Source organism: Brassica napus, chromosome C1, assembly GCF_020379485.1.
Source record: "Brassica napus cultivar Da-Ae chromosome C1, Da-Ae, whole genome shotgun sequence".
NCBI lineage: Eukaryota > Viridiplantae > Streptophyta > Magnoliopsida > Brassicales > Brassicaceae > Brassica > Brassica napus.
The window spans coordinates 39,045,193-39,070,978 of NC_063444.1; the positions used below are offsets into that span (position 1 = coordinate 39,045,193).

The 25,786-nt window shown below is 39.1% G+C and overlaps 1 protein-coding gene across 2 annotated transcripts; it reads left to right on the forward strand.

The window, feature by feature from the left end:
• The first annotated feature begins 115 nt into the window (after positions 1-115).
• On the forward strand, positions 116-16,920 carry LOC106376920 (ABC transporter C family member 8). Of its 2 annotated transcripts, none has more exons than XM_013817052.3 (12): positions 116-536; positions 693-2,614; positions 2,871-3,191; positions 3,265-3,351; positions 3,425-4,003; positions 4,083-4,247; positions 4,327-4,621; positions 4,702-4,916; positions 5,002-5,307; positions 5,388-5,451; positions 5,535-5,774; positions 5,875-16,920. In XM_013817052.3, exons 1-12 carry the CDS (start codon positions 521-523, stop codon positions 6,000-6,002), a joined length of 4,338 nt encoding a protein of 1,445 aa, XP_013672506.2. In that variant the 5' UTR covers positions 116-520; the 3' UTR covers positions 6,003-16,920. The 2 variants fall into 2 exon arrangements, with proteins under 2 accessions (XP_013672506.2, XP_022550861.2); XM_022695140.2 differs by lacking the exon at positions 116-536 and having other exon boundaries at positions 1,803-1,919; positions 2,009-2,614.
• The last annotated feature ends 8,866 nt before the right edge of the window (positions 16,921-25,786 follow it).

The window sequence follows — 25,786 nt, forward strand, 5'->3', positions numbered from 1 at the left end:
AAAAATTGTTTGTCCACAAAAAGTTATCTTGTTCATGGCGACAGTTTAATTTATTTTAAAATAGTGTAAAAAAGTGATTTATATCTTTAAAATGATTTATTTTGTAACTGAAGCTAGTGGCTATTGTGTAAGATAACTATTCTTTCTTTTTCTTCTTTTTTTCCGACGACCTACTCCGGCCAATCAAATTCAAATCAGTCTCTCTGTCTCTGTGAGTGAAAGGATATCCTCGTATGGATTCAATAGTGAGTGAAGTGGTGATCAACGTATGAAACTGATTGCGTAAGCAAGTACGCATCACGTGGTTGGTAGAGAGGGACAAAGTTAACTCAGAAAAGACCAAAACAAAAGGAAACAGGTGCTAGTGCGATCCTTTCATTTGCATAAACACAATGACGTGGACTTGCTTATGTCTTTTAGCTTTGTCAGTGAGAATCAACTTCACCTTTGATAGAGGCAAAGCGTTTTGCTCCCTTTTTTTTTGATTTCTAATTGATTCATCTGTGTTGCTGCTTCTACAATGGCCGTCTCCATTGGTACGAATACGATCAACCCTTTTCTCTTAGCACTCTCCATTGCTTTCTTCAATGCTTAGTTTTCCATGTTCTTGGCATTCTTGGATTGTGAGTAAACCTCTGAGGTTCTTGTAATCACTGATACTATTATAGTGATGATCATTGTTTATGGTGCAGGGAGCCTACCATGGTGTGACGTTGACTCTTCTTGCTTCCAAAGAAGCGTCATATATCTCATTAATCTACTGTTCCTGTGCATCTTCTACTTGCTCTTGGCAGCTAGTTGTGTTTCCAAACAGTTTACTATCAGGAGCCGCAACAAAGGATGGACCTTTGTCGCTGCAGCTATATGCTGTCTTGTTACTAGCATCACTTTCATTGGTGCTGGTTTAAAATTTCTGATTGATGGTGCTAATAACGTCTTTTGGGTCTCTTGCGTTGTTCAAGGCATCATTTGTCTCTCACTTGCGGCTTCTCCGTTTGTTCAAGGGATCTCAAAATGGATTAACATCGTTACATCTGTTTGGTGGGTGTCTTTTGCTTTGTTGGATTCAGCTGAAAAGATTGAGATACTTTCACAGGGAGAAGGCATCAGAGTATTAGACATCATAACATGGCCTGTGAGCCTTATGCTTCTTATTTGCTCCTTCATATCTCTCAAAGCCTCTCCAGCTCCTCAAGATTTCAGTGAAACAGGTCTTTCTGATCCTTTATTAACTGAAAAACCGGCGAGGTTGGCCACAGCTGGGTTTTTCAGCATCTTGACATTCTCTTGGATGAATCCTTTACTCTTGGCTGGTTTCAAGAAACCATTGTCCTCAGAAGACATCCCTAGTATACTCCCAGAGGATGAGGCTAAGTTAGCTTACACTAAATTCTCTCAAGCATGGGATACACTTCTCGCGGAAGGAAGCTTAACTAAGGAAAGAAACTTGGTGTTTAGAGCCATTGCAAAAGTTTACTTCAAGGAGAACATATTCACAGCAGTTTGCGCCTTATTCAGAACCATTGCTGTTGTATCTCTTCCACTAATGCTATACGTCTTTGTGAACTATGCAAACAGTGACCACCGTGATCTCCGTATTGGTCTCTTCAACTTATCTTGTCTAGTTTTGCTGAAGCTAGTTGAATCCTTGTCAATGAGACACTGGTACTTTGCGGCAAGAAGATCAGGGATGAGGATTAGATCAGCTCTGATGGTAGCTGCCTACAAAAAGCAGCTAAAGCTATCAAGCTTGGGGAGGAAACATCATTCATCTGGAGAGATTGTGAACTACATCGTGGTGGATGCATACCGTATGGGAGAGTTCTTGTGGTGGTTCCACTCAGGATGGAGCGTTACACTGCAGCTTTTGCTATCTACAGTTGTTCTCTTTGGAGTGGTTGGAGCAGGAGCCTTTCCAGGTTTGATTCTTCTTCTCCTCTGTGGTCTCCTTAACCTACCGTTTGCAAAGATGCTGAAGAACAGCCAGACGCAGTTCATGATGGCGCAGGATAAACGTCTGAGGTCAACCTCAGAGATTCTGAACAGTATGAAAGTCATTAAGCTGCAGTCATGGGAAGAGGAGTTCAAGAAACAGATTGAGTCTTTCCGTGCTGATGAGTTTAGATGGTTGGCTAAGGCTCAAATGACAAAGGCCTTTGGTACTTTCCTGTATTGGCTGTCTCCAACAATAGTTTCCGCTGTTATCTTTGTGGCGTGTGGTTTGCTGAAGAGCGCTCCGCTGAACGCAAGCACCATCTTCACTGTTTTAGCTACGCTGAGAGTTATGTCAGAGCCTGTTAGGCTTATACCTGAAGCTATCTCCGCTATCATCCAAGTCAATGTGTCTTTTGACAGGATAAACAACTTCTTGCTTGGTGATGAGCTGAAGATTGATGAAGTTGAAAGAAGTGTTCTGGAGAAATCTGGAGAAGTAGTTGACATACAAGCTGGCAACTTCAGCTGGGATCCAGAGATGACAAAGACTCCAACTCTAACGAATATAAGTTTGGACATAAATTGTGGGCAAACAGTTGCGGTTTGTGGACCAGTTGGTGCTGGAAAATCTTCGTTGTTGCATGCATTACTCGGAGAGATACCTAAAGTTTCTGGAACTGTAAGTCTATTTGTTCATTATGTATAAGGCTGTAACTGATAAAATAATAAGGAATTGGTGGAATTGAAATAAATGGAATACACCAAAAAATGGAATAGAATTCATTCTATTCATTCATAACCAGATTTGTTATCGAATGATTATCTTTGTATTTTTATCTATTTATTTGTGGAATTGATGGAATTAGTATCCACGTCAATAATCAATAAGTATGTTTGCTAAGAGATGGTTTCTCTATGTTCTTCATTTGAAACAGGTAAAGGTCTCTGGGTCCATAGCTTATGTTTCTCAGACCTCTTGGATCCAAAGTGGTACCATAAGGGACAACATCCTCTATGGAAAGCCAATGGAAGCCAGACGATACAACGCTGCTATTGCAGCATGTGCGTTGGATAAGGACTTAAATGACTTTAGACATGGTGATCTCACAGAGATAGGACAAAGAGGGCTTAACTTGAGTGGAGGACAAAAGCAAAGGATTCAGTTGGCACGTGCCGTCTATGCAGACGCTGATGTTTACCTGCTTGATGATCCTTTTAGTGCTGTGGATGCTCATACTGCTGGAGTTCTTTTTCATGTAAGTGATAACATTTCTTTTGAAGAAGTTTTCTTGAAGGATGCTTTTTAATATGTTTTAGTTGTGACTGTAGAAATGTGTTGAGGACTCGCTGAGGGAGAAAACTGTCGTTCTGGTCACTCACCAAGTTGAATTCCTCTCAGAAGTTGATCAAATTCTGGTAAAATTTGTGTAGCAGCTGATAAAAAGACTGCATATGTCTTAACTTTTTAATGATTGATGTTCTTGATCAGGTTATGGAAGAAGGAAGAATCACTCAATCAGGTAAGTATGAGGAACTCTTAATGATGGGGACTGCATTCCAACAGCTGGTGAATGCTCATAATGAAAGCCTGGGAGATTTTAAGCAAGGGGGTATAAACAGAGAGATGGGAGATATCAATATTGTCGAAAAAGTAAAAGAAGAAATCAAAACAATTGATACAAGAGGGATCCAACTTACACAAGAGGAAGAAGTAGAGTCAGGTTATGTTGGATTGAAACCTTTCTTGGACTACTTCCGTGTCTCCCAAGGATGGTTTCTTCTATCAGCAACCGTATTGGGACAGGTTGGTTTTGTAGTTTTCCAGGCTGCATCAACATACTGGCTTGCATTTTCTATTGGGATCCCTAAACTCTCAACTACGATGGTTATTGGCGTCTACAGCGTTATCTCCACTCTCAGTGCTGGTTTTGTATACTCCAGAGCTGTTACGACTGTCTATCTTGGGCTAAAAGCTTCCAAAGCTTTCTTCTCTGGTTTCACAAATGCAGTCTTCAAAGCTCCCATGCTGTTCTTTGATTCTACTCCAGTTGGACGCATTCTCACCCGAGTAAGACCATGTTTGCTTATATATATACACTACAGATCAAGTATGATATGATGATACAAATGAATGTGAAATTTTGCAGGCCTCATCTGATATGAACATCTTGGACTTTGACATTCCATCTGCGTTCATACTTGTTGTAGTACCTGCTGTTGAGCTCACTGCTGCTCTTATCGTGATGACATATGTTACATGGCAAGTGATTATCATAGCTCTTCTTGCTCTGGCAGCCACCAAAGTTGTTCAGGTACCTATTTTGATTCTACTCCTTTTTTAATTAGTTTATGCAGCAAATAAATCTACTAACATCCGTCTCTTGAAAAAAGGATTACTATCTAGCCTCTGCAAGGGAGCTGATCAGGATCAATGGAACAACCAAAGCTCCAGTGATGAATTATGCTGCAGAAACCTCACTTGGAGTTGTGACAATAAGAGCTTTTGGAACGGTAGATAGATTCTTCAAAAGCTACCTAAACCTAGTGGATGCAGATGCGGCACTGTTCTTTCTGTCTAATGCAGCCATGGAATGGGTCATTATGAGGATAGAGATTCTGCAGAATGTGACTTTATTCACCTGTGCACTACTGCTTATCCTTATTCCCAAGGGATACATAGCTCCAGGTACATTAAATTGTTTTAAACACATCTTTCATCACATCATAATGAAAGGTTTTAGATGAACTTGTGCTTTGGTGTTGCAGGTTTAGTTGGGCTCTCACTCTCATATGCATTAACATTGACACAAACTCAGGTGTTTCTAACCAGATGGTATTGTACCTTATCAAACTCCATCATTTCGGTAGAGAGGATAAAACAGTATATGAGCATACCAGAAGAACCTCCTGCGGTTGTGGACGGTAGAAGACCACCGTCCTCATGGCCTTCTAATGGTACCATTCACTTGCAGGAGCTTAAGGTAAGAAGAATACATTACTTGTTAATAGATGATGGTTTTCAATTAGGCTAAATACATTTTTTTTTGCTTCTTCCTATAATTGCAGATAAGATACCGTCCCAATGCTCCATTGGTTCTCAAAGGAATCTCTTGCACGTTCAGGGAAGGGACAAGAGTTGGAGTTGTGGGGAGAACAGGAAGTGGGAAAAGCACTTTGATCAGTGCTTTATTTCGTTTGGTAGAACCAGCAAGTGGTTGCATATTGATTGATGGTATTGACATAAGTAAGATTGGTCTGAAGGACCTGAGGATGAAACTCAGCATCATTCCTCAAGAGCCAACTCTTTTCCGTGGCTGCATAAGGACCAACCTTGATCCTTTAGGTGTTTACTCCGACGATGAAATCTGGAAGGTAAAAGAAAAAACAAGAAACAAGAATGTGATTTCTTCTAAACACTTTGCAGCCTTTTTCTGATGAAACCATTTCCTTAGGCTCTCGAGAAGTGTCAGCTCAAGATAACGATCAGCAATCTCCCTAATAAACTTGATTCATCAGGTAAATGAAAAGTAGTGATGCCTTTTTTTTGTTTACAAGATTTGGTTTCATCCTTATGTTCATCTTTTTGTTGTATGAGAAAGTGAGTGAGGAAGGAGAGAACTGGAGCGTGGGACAGAGACAGTTGTTCTGTCTGGGGAGAGTGCTGTTGAAGAGGAACAAAATATTGGTGTTAGATGAAGCTACAGCTTCCATTGATTCAGCCACTGATGCAATCATTCAGAAAACTATAAGAGAGGAGTTTTCCGAGTGCACGGTGATAACAGTTGCTCATAGAGTACCAACGGTTATAGATTGTGACATGGTCATGGTTCTCTCATTTGGTAAACATCTTCTTCCTCATAAATCATAATGATTCCCTCTCTATTTCATGTCGAGGCTCATGAGTACCAATGGGGTTTTTGGTTTGGTTTTTGTGAACAGGTGATATTGTGGAGTACAACGAGCCTTGGAAGCTGATGGAGACTGATTCTTACTTCTCCAAGCTAGTTGCTGAGTATTGGGCAAGTTGCAGAGGACATTCTTCTCAGAATCTTCAAGTCCACATCTAATATCTTTTGCAAGTCTACTTGTATCAGCTGCTACTGAAATAGAAATGTCTAATAATTCACATTATTAAATAAAAAATGTCATTATTAAATAAAAGAAAGACACAAAAGCGATGATCACTAATCAGAAACAGAGGAGTGACGTCATTTTCCGATAGAAAATTAACAGATATTTACTTCCCCAGCCATCCCTCTCCACGACTACATCTTCCAAAACAGCTTTGAGCCTTTGAGTTTTCCGCTGAACGATGCTTGATCAACGGTACCACTGACTCCATCTGGGAGATATTGAGGAAGGATCTAAGAGCAAGACTAGCTAACGCAATGTAAACTTTAAAATGTAATTATTTTTCAGGCACTAGAGCAAATATTTTTACTGTAAGTTTCTTCTTTCTTTTGTTTTTCACAACGTTGAAAAATATATACATCTAAAATTATTATTGATAATAAAAAATAGTGGTGTTAAGAAAAATAGTGGTGGTTTTTTTGGGTATAGGGTTTCAAATTTTAAAAAATAAAAAATTAAAATTAAAATTTTCAAAATAAAAAAGAGTTATTTTAATCATTTTCAATGGCTATTTTTGTGACATAACCTTAAAAATTGCTATCTGACAGAATTGTCCGATAGTTAATCACTAAATTTTAATAGGAGTAAACAAACAAAAATATTTATCTTCTTAAAATGGAGAAAGTACAATAACGCGAATTTGTTCTCTCCTTCCTCGCCATTGCTTACCTCGGAGCCATCTCTATACCACTGCGAATCCGTTTTACATGGAGGCTGAGATCACTAAACAGGCAAAAGCCTCCTCCGCGAAGATGATCATTACGAACCGATGCTACGTCGATTAGCTAACAAACCTTCAAAACGTTTTGATAGTTTGCGTAGACGACGCTGTTTCGTTATTTAGCGGTTGCGTGAGCTTCACGGAACAAACTCAAGCGGACGAAACAGAGCTTCCTAAACCGGAGACCACGGGGCTTGCAAAGGGAGTGATGATTACTCATAAGGGGTTAGTTACGAGCATCGCTCAGAAAGTCGACGGAGAAAACTCTAATTTCAACTTAACCGAACATGACGTCATCCTCTGTTTTCTCCCAATGTTTCACACTTACGCGTTGAACTCGTTGATTCTTCCTGCAATTAGGCTGGTGCGGCAATCTTGATCGTTCCGAGGTTTGAGTTGAATCTAGTGATGGGGCTGATTGAGAGGTACAAAGAACACGGTTTTTTCCAGTGGCTCCTCCGGTAGTTTTAGCGTTCGTTAAGTCCCCGGAGACTGAGAGATATGACCTGATTTCCGTGAGGATGATGATGTCAGCCGCGGCGACGCTTAGGAAGGAGCTCGAAGACGCCGTGCGCTGCAAGTTTCCAATGCCATATTAGGGCAGGTTAGTTTTAAATAGTATCCTCACTTCTTCACAAATATTTTATTAGTTTCTTCGTAAGTTTTAGTGCAACTGGACATAGGGATTCTAGCCTAAAAATCTTCAAAATCCAAGAAATGGGAATGTTGATATTGATATTTTGGGCCGGAAGATGTGTATCTTACGTACCAAGACTGCAAGCCCGTGAAATCCATCAAGACTCTAAGACTAAAAGGAAAGATTTGAAGAAAAATTTAGTCTCAAATATTCTTAACATATTTACATTAAGTATTTAAAAAAGTTAGTATTATCTAGTGGTGTGAACATTATATTAATGTTACCGTTATATATATGTATCTTATATTCTCATATGAAACACAATCAATAATATTATATTCTATGGTTAACGATTCGTAGGAGAGTAATAATTTACTACTTGTAAATGTACTTTGGGGTTAACGTGCATCTGTCGTTGTAATATAAATTCGTTGTAACATTGTTACCTACCAAAATCAAAATTTTCCTATAAATATGATCTTCTCCCTCATTCTTAAGATGCACAAAAAAAAACGAAAAAAGTAAAAAAAAATGCCTAGAAATATCTATGAGCTTCGGAGTTGGATGTATGCGCATAAAGATTCAAGGGGAAGAGTAACAGAAGAATTTCTCAACGGAGCAGAGATGTTCATGTACCAGGCCGGACAGACGTCTCTCACACTGGAAATGGGTAAAATGTTATGTCCATGTCGTAAATGCAACAATACCAAGTTTGATGCTAGTGAAACGGTTTGGAAACATATAGTAAATAGAGGATTTACTCCACATTACTATATCTGGTTTAACCACGGAAAAGGTGATTATAGGAATGAAGCTAATAGTAGTAATCAGGTTGAAAATGTTCGCAACAGAGATGAACCACATTTGTCTCCTGAAAGTTGTAACCTTCAGGAGGATCATATGGTAGATCATGATAGGATGCATGATATGGTTACAGATGCATTTCGTGAAACAAGATCAGTAATAGAGGAGGTAGAAAATGTAGAGGGACCTAACTTGGATGCAAAAAGATTTTATGAAATGCTAGCAGCAGCTAATGAGCCAATTTATGAAGGTTGTAGAGAAGGTATTTCTAAATTATCATTGGCAGCTAGGATGATGAATATCAAAACTGATCATAACTTACCTGAAGTTTGTATGGATGCATCAGTTGTTTAAAGAGTATTTGCATGAAGATAATATGTGTGATGAATCTTATTATGAGATTCAGAAACTGGTTCATAGCCTTGGCTTATCTTCGGAGATGATTGATGTGTGTATGGACAATTGTATGATATACTGGGGAGAAAATGCAGAATTGTTAGAGTGTAAATTTTGCAAAAAGCCACGATATAAACCGCAAGGACGTGGGCGTAATAGGGTGTCGTACCAGCGGATGTGGTACTTACCTATTAAGGATAGACTGAAGAGATTATATCAATCTGAAAAGACGACAGCAGCAATGAGATGACATGCAGAACATACGCAGAAGGAAGGTGAGATCAATCATCCCTCTGATGCAAAAGCGTGGAAACACTTGAATTCGGTGTACCCTGATTTTGTAAGCAACCCCCGCAACGTTTATCTTGGACTCTGCACAGATGGCTTTAGTCCATTTGGAATGTCTGGAAGACAATATTCCCTTTGGCCAGTCTTCTTGACGCCATACAACCTTCCACCAGTGTATGGAAAAGGAATTGCTTTTCATGAGTATATTGATAACTGGGCCAAAGCATCCGAAGAGGTCCCTTGATGTTTTTCTACAGCCTTTGATAGAAGAATTGAAGGAATTATGGTCAACAGCCGTGCAGACATATGATTGTTCAACGAGAACAAACTTTACAATGCGAGCAGTCTTTTGTGAACCATTAGTGACTTTCCTGCATACGGGATGTTGTCATGTTGGACGACGCATGGGAGGCTATCTTGTCCTTATTGTATGGGAAGCACAAACACATTTCAGATGAAGAATGGTAGGAAGACGTCTTGGTTTGATTGTCATCGGAGATTTCTTCCCATTAACCATCCGAACCGAAGGAACAAGAAATTGTTTCGGCCAAAAAGGGTTGTACGAGACACCGCTCCACCACATTTATCTGGAGAGGAAATCGAGAAGGATATTGATTACTATGGTGGATATGACACAGTCAAGAAAGGGGGTAATTGGCATACTACTGCAAATATGTCTGCTGGTTACGGGACACAACATAATTGGCACAAGAAGAGTATATTTTGGGAACTTCTATATTGGAAAAATCTACTTCTACACCACAATCTTGATGTGATGCATATAGAGAAGAACTTCTTTGACAACATCATCAATACATTGTTGAACGTCCCCGGGAAGACAAAAGATAACAAGAACTCAAGGTTGGATTTGCTTACATTATGTTCTAGGATTGAGCTGCATATTAGAAACGATGGGAAAATTTCGGTTCCCATTTTCAGATTGTCAGTAGAAGCAAAAGCAGCGTTGTTCAAGTGGGTGGCATCAGATGTGAAGTTTTATGATGGATATGTTTCCAAATCTATCAAAATGTGTTGATCAGCAGGGGCAAATGTTTTCAGGGATGAAGAGTCATGACTGTCATGTGTTTATGCAACGACTTCTACCATTTGCATTTGCGGAGTTGCTTCCAAAAAATGTTCACGAGGCACTTGCAGGTAACAAACAAAGTTATTATTACTTCTTGTTGGAAAAAAACTTATATAAAGTATCTTACGTTGGCTTGTACATTTGTAGGCATCGGAAATTTTTTCAGAGATCTTAGCGCACGCACCTTAACTGTAGATGTCATCAGACAACTTGATGAGAATATCTCGATCTTGATGTGCAACTTGGAGAAAAAATTTCCTCCGTCATTTTTTGACGTCATGGAACATTTAGTTGTCCACCTTCCGTACGAGGCATTGCTTCGTAGACCTGTTCATAATGGATGGATGTATCCTTACGAGCGAGCCATGAAATATTTGAAAGGGAAAACAAAAAATTTAGCTAGGGTGGAAGGTTCAATAGTTGCTGGGAGTTTGAATGAGGAAACATCTCACTTCACGTCGTACTACATTGGGTCCCAAGTCCAAACTTGGAAAACGACTATGAGCAGATATGATGATGGTGGTGTTATACCGACATATATTGTTGAAGATGTTCCAGACATATTTTGTCAGATTAGACGTCTAGGTGGGAAACTTAAAGAAGTTTGGTGGTCGAGTACAGATGACGCTCACAGTGCCCACACATATATACTCCTTAACTGCGAGGAGATTGAGTCATTTGAAAGGTAATTAAAATTAATTTGGCCGTTACATTTTACCAGACATATGTATAGTACTCTTTAATGATCATATATATTGGCATAAAACAGCGATTTCGTTGCCCAAGTCGAAGAAGCTATACCAGGGATATCAACCAATGATCTCAACAAAAGGAAAGACCAACATTTTGTGAAGTGGTTGAAAACGCATGTATACAACACAATAATTAATTAAAGTTATATATTATTATATAATTAATTAAGTTATATATTTATATATATGTTGATGATCCAGGTTGATTATGATGATCCATTCTATCAGTGGTTTCACGAAATGATACAAGGTCCGGTCGCTAAGGTCACCACAGCATATATGTATTTCACACGAGGTTACACTTTTCACACTTACGAATATGGAAGTCAGCGAGCAACAATGAACTATGGAGTACGTATGAAAGGTGAAACTGATTTCTATGGAATCTTACAAGAGATCATCGAAGTGGAGTTCCGCGGCCTGATGAAGCTGAAATGCGTTCTCTTCAAATGTGACTGGTTTGACCCCACCGTCAATAGAGGTGTTCGGTATAGCAAGTTTGGAGTTGTTGATATAAATTCTACATGGAGGTACAACAAATTTGAACTCTACATATTGGCATCTCAAGCAGACCAAGTTTGTTTTATTCCATACCCAAGGATTAGACAATCTGGAATATCTTGGTTAGCCCCTATAAAAGTTACACCTCGGGCCGAGTCTTGACAGAAGAACAACCGCCTTTATAAGAAGATGTCGTAAATGAAGTAGAAGTACCTTAGCAAGCTACAAATGATATCTTGCTTGTTGATCCACACAACCAGGGATATGAAGAACTTCCAGACGATGCAACAGATGAAGCCAATGAAGATGAATTTGAAGAAAATGATGAAGTGGATGACGTTTCTGATGATGAGTGATCGAATTTGTGTTTTATTATATTATTAACTTATTAGATCATGTTTGCTCAATTATATATGAACTTTGGGGTTTAGAAGTGTATACAACTTATGATGTTTGTCGTTTGGGGTTTGGGGTTTCGGTTTTAGGGTATAAACACAAATCGAAGCTAATTAGTCGTAACGTACGACTGATTAACGACTATTATAAAAAGAGACGAAGTTAATTAGTCGTAAGTTACGACTCATTTACGACTAATCTAAAACGAGTCGAAGCTAATTAGTCGTAACGTACGACTGATAAACGACAATCATAAAAAGAGACGAAGTTAATTAGTCGTAAGTTACGACTCATTTACGACTAATCTAAAACGGGTCGAAGCTAACTGGTCGTAAACTACGACTCATTTACGACTAATATAAAATCAGTCGTAGCTAATTGGTCGTATCGTTGGTCCCTAATTAGTCGTAAACCCTTTTGAAATTTCCTATAAATACTCACCATATTGATTCTCAAAACTCAAACTATTTTTAGAAATATCTGAGAAAAAGAGAAGAGAGATACTGAGAAACAAGTGGGCGGAGACAAGGCGAGACCTACGTATAAACGTAGGTTTCGCTTTGTCTCTTCCCATCTGTGATTCCAGTATATTATTTCTCTTTTTTTTTTAATATAACAACGGTAGTCCCTAATTGGTCGTAAAGGTCTTCGTCCCACATTGGTCGTAAATTTACGTCTCGTTTACGATTCTGAGTCGCTCATTGGTCGTAAAATAAAAAATATTTTTGTCCTTTATTGGTCGTAACTTTATTTGGTCTCCCATTGGTCGTAAATTTACGTCTCGTTTACGGCTCTTAGTCGTTCATTGGTCGTAATATTACTACCCATTTATGAATATACCTAGACCTCGCGAAGCCATTTGGTTGCTTATTCTCTTCTCTCTAACAACGATTTCCCTTCTCTCTCTAGGTAATTTTTTTTTTTTAGTTTTAGGTGGTTAGTTAGGTGATTAGATTAGGTTTGGAATTAGTTTAGGATGGAAGTAGATTAGGATGGAGTTAGATTATGATGGAATTAGAATAGGTTTAGATTATTTTTATATAAAAAAAATAAATTGTTTATAACCATCTATTTTTTGTTTTTTTTTTCCAGATTGACGATATTGCTATGGTTGGCGGTAAACAAAGACTTAGGAACCTTGCGCCTAAAAACTCTTACGTGAGTACATTTCTCCCACAGTTGGATCCATCAGCTTCTACTTCCGGCACTGCATCCGGCCAAGAGAATGTCCCTGAGAGCCAAGTTCCTACTGCTCCGTATGTGCCTCCACATGCATATGACCCTGAAGCTTACTATCCCGAGTTTGATGACCTTGCTCAATTCTTCCCCAGTATGATGAGCCTCCACAGAAGCCTCGGTATGAGGAGCATCATCCTCCACACCATCCTCAATAGTAGTACACTGCTTCCGAAGCTGCTCCGGCTCCTGCAGCTGCTCCGGCTCCTGCAGCAGTTCATCCAGATTTGATGGTGCCACCGAATGCACCATATGCAAGATATACAGTGGAAGACCTTCTCCAGATGCCGGGACGAGAAGGTTTACCGCGCATCGATCCAGATCGATCACCCAACACTTACTGGTAATTTTTAATATATTAAAGTTTTAATTGCATTTAAATATACATATTATACATATTTGTCTAAATATATGTATTTTTTCAAATTTGTAGGTTTTTTACGGACAATTGTGTGGGACAGAGCGTTGGAGATATCATCAGGGCAAACTTCTGGGAAGTGCATCCGAACTGGTCTCTTACACCTGACCACGTTCGGAGGACTTGGTTCAAGTGCTTCGTGGTTAGTTTTAAATATAATTTTTTTTATTGTTTATTTAAAAAATAATAATTTTTTTAATTCAATTTTTTTTATTAATGACTTTTTGTAGCAAAAATGGAATTGGTCCATTGCTGTCAACGAAGCGGTGTACAAAAAGGTGATGGCTCACCTAAAGAACATTGTTGTTGATTGGAAGGAGAAGTGGAGGGTTTTGGGGGACGACGCAAAAGAACCTTTCTCATCAATGACGTTTGGAAGGGCTTGGAGGCTTATTGGAATTTGCCTAAGTCAGTTCAAAGGTCTCTCACTTGCTCTACGGCTCGGTTGACCCGCGATGATGATGGTAACCTGCCAATACCTCATACTTCCAGACAGATTCCACACGTCGGGAGGGCACTACAAATTGTAAGTCTTCGATATTTCTTAATTTTTATTAAATATATATTAATTAAGTATTTATTGAATGCGTGAGTTTAATTTAATTTTTTTTTTTATACAGACTGCCTAAGAAGGAGCACCACCATCTCTGGCCCGACTTTACAAGACGACACACCAGCATTCTGATGGCACCTTTTCGCATCCTCGAGCAGAGAGGATCTACAACACTGTTGAGGCTCGGATCCACGAGGTCAAGACTCAGTTGTCGCAACAAAATCCGGAAGGTGCACCGGTCCAGCTGTCCACCGTCGAACAAGACAAAATTTTTGAGCAGGTCAAACATTCGATCTTTTAAATATATGTTTATTTACATTTTTTTCTTTAAATTAGTTTTACATGATATGTACTAATTAATATTTATTTATTAATTGAAAGTTGCCCCGAAGAAAAGGGGACGTATTGTCGGGATCGGGTCTGTGAACGATGTCCCGCGGGAGAGAGCTGAACACGCTGCAAGAATGGAAGAAGAATCTTCTCTCCGTATCGATTTGACAGCTGACAAAGAAGTCATAGCCGACCACAGAGACAAATTTGCGGTTATGGCAAATATGTTTGATATGATGATAGAGACAAACCCAAATGTCAAGCCGGCTCTTGCCTCTAGGTGGCAGTCTCTACGTCCGACCTTCATCCCCGAGCCCACTCCGGAAGAGCAGGCGGATTTAGAGCGACGTGCGGATGAACATAGTTCCGACCTCTTCGACGAAATAAACCTTAACACTTAGTTTTTTTGGCTTTAATTAATTTGTATTTTGAATGTTTTATATTATGGATATTATTATGTTTCCGGATATTAGATATTTTCTTTTAATTTTATCAAATTAAAAAAATTTAAATCAAACTAAATTAAAATATTTGATTTTAATTAATATATAAAATTCGTAAATAAATATAAAATTCGAAAATAAATAAATAAAGTTGGTCAAATTACGACCAATGAACATCTAACCTTGATATAATGTGGTCGTTACATTACAACGAATAAACATCGACATAAGAGGTATATTGGTCGTAAATTTACGACCAATGTACATCTAATAAATGAGACTTAAATGTGCGTCACTTTTACGACTAATTCTTTTACGATTAACTTGCGACCAATTTTCTGAGTCGTACGTGTACGTCTGATTTACGACTAATTCTATTAGTTGTAATATTACGACCAATGTGCCTCTAATAATTATTTACGACCAGCTTCTAACGACCATTTGATTTTCGAAGTTAATTAGTCGTAAAGCCCCTTTTACGACCAAATAGTTACTAATACTGTAGTCGTTAAGGTCATGTTTTCTTGTAGTGCTTGACTGATCCCAACCCTGAAGGGAACATCACCAAGCCAATACTAGAACAGCAACATCAGAAACAATCGCAAGGTCAAATCTACATCAACTCCAGCAGCTACTATCCATCCGACACTTGGATGAACAAAATCCATCACTAAAACTAAGGTACAAGAACTAAAGAACTTGAAACGCCACTGGAAAAAACGTCAAAGAAGACCACCAGCTCTTACACGCTGACACTCGCAAAACAGCCAAGTGACCTACAGAACAAAGACTGCTCACCTCCTCGCAAGAGAAGAACTGAAGAACAAATCAGTTTCTAGAACCATATCCCAAATCCACATAGGACAAGGAAAAATCTAGTAAATACCTCAACAGCGAACACAAATCACAAAGACGAACCCAAATAGTGAGCTTAGGTTGAGACGATGAGACCATGACCACTACAAGCGAATTAAGATGGGGTTTTTCACGGATATCATTCCCAAATCTCCATCGGGGAAAATATTGAGAAAGCATCTAAGAGCAAGACTAGTTATAATGGACTAATGAACCAAAGTTAAATTGGTCAAACACATGCTCTTGTGAATGGTTCACCAAACTTAAGCTTTAAAACTAGTGCTAATTGCGATGTCAGAGTACCAATCTATATGATTTTATGTTGTCTCGTTATGTGGTTTTGTTTGGTTGGTAGAATTATCACTAACATTGTTGATCACTCTAAATTTATTTTCATGTGATTAATTTGAGTCTCTATTCCAAAGACATGATAATAACACTGTTAAACCAACATCATTGTATATCCAAACAAGTTTTTTGTCATTCAGATTTGGCATCATACTAAGATACAACCATATTAAAATTACAAGGATTTAATAGTTCCTACCAGATTTAATTCAATAACGAGGACAAACACACATAAGTTGATATGATCCCCATTGTCATACATGATGTCAACAATTAAACATCTAAGATTTACTTATGGTCTTCAAACGCAAAACAAACAAAGAAGCTTTAGATGTCTTAAGCTAATGGTGTCACTACAAAAAAACAAGTTTGTTGCAAGGGAAGAAACTCTCGCAATTCCCTTGCAAATTGCGATTTGCAAGGGAATTGCGATGGAAACATTTTCGTCGCAAATCCGTGCTCACAAATAAAAAACACTCGCAATTCCCTTACAAATTTGCGAGGGAAAACGTTTCCATGCGAGGAAAAACGTTTCCACGCAAATTTGCAACGGAAGACGGTTCCTTGCAAATTTGCGACGGAAAAGGGTTCGTTGCAAATTGCGATGGAAAATGGTTTCTCACAAATTTGCAATAGATTTATGAAACACAGTTTCCTCGCAAATGTTTTGAAAAATATTTTTAAAAATATATAATTTTCGCTATTTTTGACATTATTAAAAATTAAAAAATTATAAATCACAAAATACAATGGAAATATATAATACATTGATTTTTTTTTACAAAATAATTGAATTTGGTTTACAAATAAAAGTTAGGTTTACAATTAAATCCGGTTGACAAACTAAACCAGAATTAAAAAAAGAAGAAGAAGTAAAACCAGAAAAAATACTAAACCTAATCTTCAAGCTTTAAGCCGCCTCCTCGGCCTAACCGGATCTCACAGCGCCGCTCTGTCACACCATCGCCGCACCACCAACTGCTTTTGCACCACCAACGGCTTTTGCATCACCAACGCACCACCCTTAACCGGAGACACTCTCTGTCACACCACTGCTTCTCTTTCCTGTTTCATCACTGCTGCTTCTCACACTACAAGAAAACAGCGGTATTCTGACGGACATTCCGACGGAAAATGAAATCGTCGGAATATACCGAGGAATTTCCGAGGAAATTCCGAGGTAACACAAAATTGGGGTTCCTCGGAATTTCCTCGGAATATACGGACGGAATTCCGAGGAAACCTCAGTCCGTCGGAATATTCCGAGGAAATTCCGAGGAACAATGTGTTCCTCGGAAAAAACCGATAAATTCCGAGGAAATATTATAGCCGTTGGAGAGCTGTTGGGGGATTTTACAAAATTCCGAGGAAATTCCGACGAACTAGCCTTTTCCGTCGGAATTCCGTCGGAATTTCCTCGGTATGTCGGCAGGATTTAATCTATATAAACAAGCACTCCTCTTCCTCTTCATTCACTCCATATCTTCATCCTCCCTCTTACTCTATTTACACACGAATTTGATTCATAAAAAATATGTCTTCTTCAAATTATTTCCGTTCTTGGATCGATCGACCTCATTTGGATCCGAACACGAGATTGCTTACGGAAGAATACCAACGAGGTATAACCGAATTCATGGGGTTAGTTCACCGACAACCGGAAGCAAAAACAGGTAAGTTAAGATGTCCTTGCTCTAATTGTAAAAATAGAAAGGTTATTAAAGAGTGGGATGTTTGGACTCATCTATATTTGAGTGGGTTTACACGAAGTTACAAAATTTGGTATCATCATGGGGAAACTGATTATGAACATGGTAGTACTAGCGAACCTCAGCCAGCGGTTAGATTAGAAGAACCAATTAGAACGGATGTAGATTATGGTGTAGGTACTGAGCAGATGGTAAATGATCATTTTAGAGGGGAAGATTTACCCAATGCAGAAGCTAGGAGATTTTATGATATGTTGGATGCTGGAAAGCAACCATTGTACGAAGGTTGCAGAGATGGTCATTCAGCTTTATCATCTGCTACAAGATTGATGGGCATTAAAACAGATTATAATTTGGCTGAAGACTGTGTGGATGCGATTGCTGATTTTGTAAAAGGTATTCTACCCGAGGATAATGTAGCTCCTGGTTCATACTACGAGGTTCAGAAACTCGTAGCTGGTCTTGGTTTATCGTATCAGGTAATAGATGTATGCAGCGACAACTGCATGATTTATTGGAGGGCGGATGAACAGCGGGTTACATGCAAATTTTGTGGAAAGCCTCGTTATAAAGATACGAGTGGAAGAGTTCCAGTGCCATATAAAAGGATGTGGTATTTACCTTTGACGGAAAGGTTGCAGAGGTTGTATCTGTCTGAACGCACAGCGCAACCAATGAGATGGCATGCGGAGCACTCAACAGATGGTGAGATCAGACATCCTTCAGATGCAAAAGCGTGGAAGCATTTCCAATCAAAGTATCCCGACTTTGCGTATGAGAGAAGAAATGTCTACCTTGGATTATGTACTGATGGTTTTAGTCCGTTTGGCAAGAGTGGAAGACAATATTCTCTATGGCCCGTCATTCTTACACCATACAACCTCCCCCCAAACTTGTGCTTGCGACGAGAGTTTTTGTTTCTCTCGATTCTCGTTCCCGGACCAGAGCATCCTAAGAGATCACTTGATGTGTTTCTTCAGCCACTAATATATGAGTTGCAACAACTATGGGCTCAAGGTGCTGAAACATACGATGTTTCGTGTAAAGAAAACTTTCAAATGCGGGCAGTACTAATGTGGACAATAAGTGATTTTCCAGCATATGGTATGTTGTCTGGATGGACAACGCATGGAAGGCTATCATGTCCATATTGTCAAGATAACACTGATGCTTTCCAACTAAAACACGGAAGGAAAACGTGTTGGTTTGACTGTCACAGGAGATTCCTACCACCTGATCATCCATATCGTAGGAGTAGGAATTTGTTTACGAAGAACAAGAGGGTGTTTGACAGTCCACCTCCGGAAATTTGTGGGAAAGATTTGAAGATACAACTAAGAGATTTTGGTGCAGAAAGGACGCCAGAAGTCGGTGGACATGAGCGTTTTCCGGTAGATGCTGTTGGAGAACTACATAACTGGCACAAAAAAAGTATTTTCTGGGATCTGCCATACTGGGAGGATCATCTGCTAAGGCATAATTTAGATGTCATGCATATTGAGAAGAACTTTTTTGACAATCTCATGAACACGATCCTTAATGTTCAAGGTAAAACAAAGGATAATTTGAAGTCAAGACTGGATTTAGTCGATATATGTGCTCGTTCAGAACTTCATGTTGATGAAAATGGTAGGGCTCCTTTTCCCATATACCGACTTGATGCAGCGGGAAAAGATGCGTTATTTGATTGGATTTCAAACGATGTGGAATTTCCAGACGGTTACGCATCAAATTTGCGTAACTGTATCGACAGAAAGGAAGGAAAGTTTACTGGCTTGAAAAGCCACGATTGCCATGTAATGATGCAGCGCCTCCTTCCGTTCGCCTTCAAGGAACTATTACCACGAAATGTTCATGAAGCAATTGCAGGGATAAGTGGTTTCTTCCGCGATTTATGCACGAGATCAGTGACTCTTGAAGGTATTGAAAATTTGAAGACTAACATAGCCGTGATTCAGTGCAACCTTGAGAAGATATTTCCTCCCTCATTTTTTGATGTTATGGAGCATCTTGTTATTCACCTGGCAAGAGAATTGGAACTTGGTGGTCCTGTGCAGTATAGATGGATGTATCTGTATGAGCGGTATATGTTCCATTTGAAGAAGATGGTGAAAAATTTAAGTAGGGTGGAAGGTTCTATAGTCGCACAGATGATCAATGAAGAAACTTCAAACTTTGCCGAGTACTACTTTCCAGCAGAAGTTCAGACCAAAAACAGAAGACCTGCTCGGCATGATGATAGAGGCGAACGGGCAGCATATCATGTTACGGTTCCAGACATTTTCACAGATGTTGGACGACTTAGCGGAAAACCAAAGGACCGTCGACTTACTGAGCAGGAGCGCAGTCATTTGCAAACATATTTGCTCACCAACTGCGAAGACGTTCTTCAATATGAGAGGTAAATAAATGAGCTTACAAATTTTTATTTTAACAAGTTGAAATTTAAATCTTAATTAATTACATTATTGTCATCATATACAGGATTTTCATGGCAGAAAAGCGGTTCGAGTATAGATACGCCACAGAGGACGAACTAGAAGAAATGAAGCAGAGAGAATTTAGTGGATGGATGTTTACTTATGTGAGTGCTTTAAACAAATTAAAATATATTTTATCACATATTTATACTAATTCACATTTATTGATATAATATATATATATGTGCTATTAATAGGTGTCTGCTGGTTTGGCCAGAGGTGAAACATTTGACGATTGGATACGTGAGATGGTCGTTGGACCAAACTTTGTTGTGAAGTCATATCCGAGATTTTGTACTCGAGGATATGCATTCACAACTCAGAAGAGGAGACGTTCGAGTACGACTTATGATGCTGGCGTTTGTTCTGCATCAGGAGATGATGTATACTACGGACACATACATGAGATTTTGGAAATTAAGTATTTGGGCATGGTTGGATTGCGCTGTACTGTTTTCTATTGTGATTGGCACGACAACACCCCAGATCGAGGTGTGAGAACAGATGCATTTGGTGTTACATCAGTAAATTCGAGGCGAAAGCTGCAATATTATGATCCTTTCATTCTTGCTTCTCAGGCCGATCAGGTAATTAAATGTTAATTATTCAGAATGATTCATCATCATGTGTATTAATTTATAATTTTTCTAAATGTTACAGGTTTGTTATATCAAGTACCCCCGGGTAAGAAACAGAGATGATCCATGGGTTACTGTTACAAGACTCAACCCGAGAGGCCGAGTTCAGGGAAGTTCTGAGCTGGAAGACCCACTACAACCAAGCACATCCGGCAACTTAAGTGCAGCAGAAGATTTAGCTGGAGTTGGCCTTGTAGTCGATTTAACCGACTTTGGAGAGGAAGCCGTCGTTCACGTAGAGGATGAACCAGTGATTGGAGAGTTTCACGAAGATCCAGATTCAGATTCATCTGGTGATGATGACTCGGAAACAGACTACCATTGAACTTATTTGTTTTTTTTTTAAAGAAATACCGAGGAAATTCCGAGGAACACTTGATATAACCTCTTTCCTCGAATAATAGTTATTTGGTTTATCTAGCAAGGCAAAGCTGAATACGAATTAAAAACTACTCAGAACACAACCAAATAAAACGAAGAAACCATGTAAAAGAAATACGAACTCATAATTAAGAAACCCAAAAAAAAACTCAGTTCAAAATTAACAGAAAATAAGACCATAAAACGTTAGAATAGAAAAGAAAATAAAATAGATGGTGATAGCTCCTACTCCTCGTCTCCTGCTCCAGATGTTCCTGCATCGTTGGGTCTCTTGGACCTCTTTCTTACCCTGTGTGTACCACTCGAACCCGAACCAGAGGTGGATGGAGAGTTGTCCCGATGAACTACATCATCCTTTTGGCAACGACACGGCCTGATACGTGAAATGGCAGCCCAGATCTTGTGTAGCATGTCGTTGTTTGTCTTTATGCTCTGATCTCTCCAATGTTGTTGCTGGCGCGAAGTGGCGTTCGGTGGAAGCTCTTGCAGCTTGTACTGGCTGGAGTCTGATGGGAGTAGCTGATGGGGTTGTGAATCATCTGGAATGGCTTGTGCAGCCTCATCTTCTCCTTCTTCATCAACCACGCCCTTGCCTTTGGTCTGATATTTTGGCGTGAAGAAGGATGGCTTGTCTACTAGTGCGGTAGCAGGGGGTAGGAACTCAACTGCAGCCTCTGAAAGTAGAGAAGTGAGACCGATCTGAGGTAGGTGGCAGTAGAGTGTTTTCTTCGCTCGGTCCTGGAATACGTAGACGTAAGGACCATCCCGATGGATCCTCGAGTGGGGACCAGCTATGAACTCCTTACTTACTAGAGAAATGACATCCAGGTAGTTCCAAGCAATGTTGTTCGATCTGTCCAGTGCTACCTCCTGGTTCTTGCAGTCTACACCCACATGTCTAAGGATCCGAGTAATCACTGCACCAAATCCACATGCATTGCTCTTTTTTTTGGTTACTTTCCCCTTGTATCCTGCTAAGTTTGCGGCCAGCACCGCTCCCATGTTGAAGGCAGTAGCAGGTGGGAATGTAGAGTTTCCAAATGCCGGTAGCAAATGCCTCACACCTTGGTACAGGAGGCACAACTCCCATTGCGTGACTGATGCGGCTGTGGTTGTCCCGTATAGCAATGAGCCAATGAGGCGTGTGGCATATCTCAGTACTGGGCTCCGGATAAGTGACTCCTTTGCCTGAGAAGATCTATAAACCCCTGTGCCAATCGTTTCCCAGAAGTTCAACAGCTCTGAAGTCCAATAAAGACCAGATGTCCTCTCCCCTGCACTCAATCCAAATAGTCCGCAGAGGTCTGTGAAAGTTACCTCATAGTATACTTTCTGCACTACGAATGCCAGAAAACCTTCCTGATGCCTATCATCGGGACGGGTGACGTATGCGGATGCTATGAACTGGCGTACCAACTCCGGATAAGTGGGTTCGTTGAGGTTGCATAGTTGGCCTAGACCCATGTTCTGGAACAGTCCTTCAATGTCTGCTTGGATTCCCAATATTGTCATCGTCTCAGGACATGCTAGTTGTGTAGCCGGAACGGCTACCTTCTTCATGTTGTTGTAGTGGGTGGTATCAGACTTATCCCACTTCTTTGGCCTTTGCTTCTCCAGATGAGACGAACCCTCTTCTTGTGGGTTCTTCTTTGCTGACATTTTTGTGCGCTTCATTCTCTACAAAATAGAATCATTGCTCTCAACATGGTTATAATCAATTAAGAACTCAAAGCAACATGAAAATGAAAAGCGAAATCGAGTTGTGAAAAAAAAAACCAAATTCAAAAAATTGTCAATCCGTAAATCATCTCAAATCCTGTTACAAACTCGTTGATCACAGACAATTGTGTTCTATTCCATGTTTAAACATCTGTTTCATGCATATTTGATCAAGGAATCAACACGGAAATAAGAAATACACAAAACCCAAAAAATTGCTCAAGAACACGATTTCAGAATGTGGAGATTCGCGGAGTATACCTGTCTTAGGGTGAAAACGAGTGTAGGAATCAGGTAGAGCTCGAAAAATCAAGGGGAATAGAGCCCAAAATTGTTCAAATCGGATGATTATAGAGAGAGAAAAAGGGGGGGGGGCGAATTATAGGGGAAATCGGAGGGGATGAGAGTTCTGAAGTTTAGATCCAAAAAGGTCGGGTTTTGCCTTATAATTCTGTTCGCACACCCATCGATCGATGCGTTTTTTCACATAAACGCATCGATCGATGCGTTTATAAAAAAACATACAAGATTTTCCGAGGATATTCCGAGGAAGGCTTCAGATTTTGTTCCATCGATCGATTGTTCAATCCAATCGATCGATCACATTCTTACGGCTTTCGTCCATCTGGTGATCGATCGATGCGTTTTTCTAAACAAACGCATCGATCGATGCGTTTATAAAAAAACATACAAGATTTTCCGAGGATATTCCGAGGAAGGCTTCAGATTTGTTCCATCGATCGATTGTTCAATCCAATCGATCGATCACATTCTTACGGCTTTCGTCCATCTGGTGATCGATCGATGCGTTTTTCTAAACAAACGCATCGATCGATGCGTTTATAAAAAAACATACAAGATTTTCCGAGGATATTCCGAGGAAGGCTTCAGATTTGTTCCATCGATCGATTGTTCAATCCAATCGATCGATCACATTCTTACGGCTTTCGTCCATCTGGTGATCGATCGATGGGTTTTTCTAAACAAACGCATCGATCGATGCGTTTATAAAAAAACATACAAGATTGAAACCCCAAACACTAGTTCCTCGGAATTTCCTCGGAATATTCCGACGGAATTACGAGGAAGACAAGGGTTTCCTCGGAATAGTCTGAGGAAATTCCGAGGAAATAGGGGTTGTAAACCGAAAAAAACGTTTTGCGGTTTGAATAACACCTACATAACCCTTATTAAGTGTCTTACGTTACTTATGAAGTCTAAAATTTGTTCCTTACCCCTTAATTAACACTTTTCCGATTGTATGAACGAAATCCCACAACATAAGAGAAACACTTATACGTTTTAATGAATGGTATAGGGAATACTTTCAATTAGTTTTGAAATTTGTTATTTCATGGTTTATGCTAATCTATACAAAGAATCCTCAATGGTATACATTACAATTGTATAACAAATGAAAAACCCCAAAAAAATTGATGTTTTGAAACCCCAAACACTTGTTCCTCGGTATTTCCTCGGAATATTCCGAGGAAATTCCGACGGATACTTTACTATCCGTCGGAATTTCCTCGGCATATATTTTCATTTTACCGGGCAAATATTTCGCGAAAATTGAAATTAAAATTCCGACGGAATTCCGACGGAAAATGTCCGTCGGACCCTAGGTTTTATAACCACGAGCCACTTCTTCTTCCCCATTTCTCTCTTCTTCCTCTGCGCGATTCCTCTCTTTTTTTCCGGCGATTTCCCCCTGAAATCCGACGATATCTCCGGCGATCTCCCCCTTTTCTTACACAAATCATGTAAGGACCCTATCCCACTCTCTTAGATTCTATTTGTTAGGTTTTTGTGGAGTTTTGATAGATTTTTGTTAAGGTGATTGGTTAGGATTGTGATTTTTGGTTGTATAATAGGTTTAGAATTGTGATTTAGTTGAATAATTTGTTTTGTTGAATTGATTTATAATTTTTTTATTATTTTTTATTTTTTTGTATTTAGAAAATCGATTTTAGTATATAAAATCGATTTTTGTATTTTACAAAACGATTTTTCTATATAAATTCGATTTTTTGGATTTTAAAAAAAATTTTTGTATATAAATTCGATTTTTTGGATTTTACAAAACATTTTTTAATATCTATACAACTTTTTTTTTGATTAAAAACTATTATTTGGGATTTAAAAATATTTTTAATATATATATATATTATTAAAACTATTTTTTTGTAATTATTGAACTATTTTTTATTTATTAAAACTATTTTTTTTATTAGAACTTTCTTTATATATTTATTAAATATTTTTAATATCTATAAATATTTTTTGTGATTAAATTATTTGAGACTTTTAAAAAAAAAAATAATTTATATATTTCTGTATTTATTAAATATATTTTTTTTAATTTACAGGTCTCATGATGATCAGATCCGGCCTCGACAGCGTCGTGGTCGTGGTGGTACGGGGAGCCAGTCTCGGGATTCCACCCATTTTCAGGATTCCCCTTCGCCCCACAGCTCCTACCATACATCTCCCTCTGCTGCACCCGCTCCTGCTCCTCTCGCTCCCGCTGCTGCACCCGCTCCTCCTCCTCCGGGTCCTCCAGGAGTGATGAGTGTTGCGGATTTGGTTCAACAGCCCGGTCGTGACCATCTTCCGTATCTCACTCCGTATCCACATGGACATGGTCAAACATGGTAATTAAACATTTTTTTTTCTTTAAATTTTGATTCATTATTAACCGTTTGTTCTTTTTATTAGGTTCAACCGATCCGGGAACGGGATCAGCGCATGGATCAACCGTATGATGTACTCGGCCCTCGACAAGGGACATCCGACTTTCACTCACTTCCCTACCGAAAAGCAGGTTCTGTGGTTTCGTCAGTTTGCGGTAAGTATTCTAATTTTTTACTTATATTTTTAATCTTTAATATTAATTTTTTACTAATTGTGTTTTTTTTTCAGCAAGAGTTCAACTGGAATTCCGATGAGACGCTCTTTATCTATCACCACTTCGTCCATAAAGTTATGGACAACTATGGGAAGCAGATCCACGAGTGGAAGAAAAAGT

Bases quoted from the DNA above. Each gene is read 5' to 3' on its own strand.
- LOC106376920 (XM_013817052.3), top strand. The intron at 3,192-3,264 runs GTAAGTGATAAC...TTGTGACTGTAG, and splicing joins CTGCTGGAGTTCTTTTTCAT to AAATGTGTTGAGGACTCGCT. The intron at 4,622-4,701 runs GTACATTAAATT...TTGGTGTTGCAG, and splicing joins CAAGGGATACATAGCTCCAG to GTTTAGTTGGGCTCTCACTC.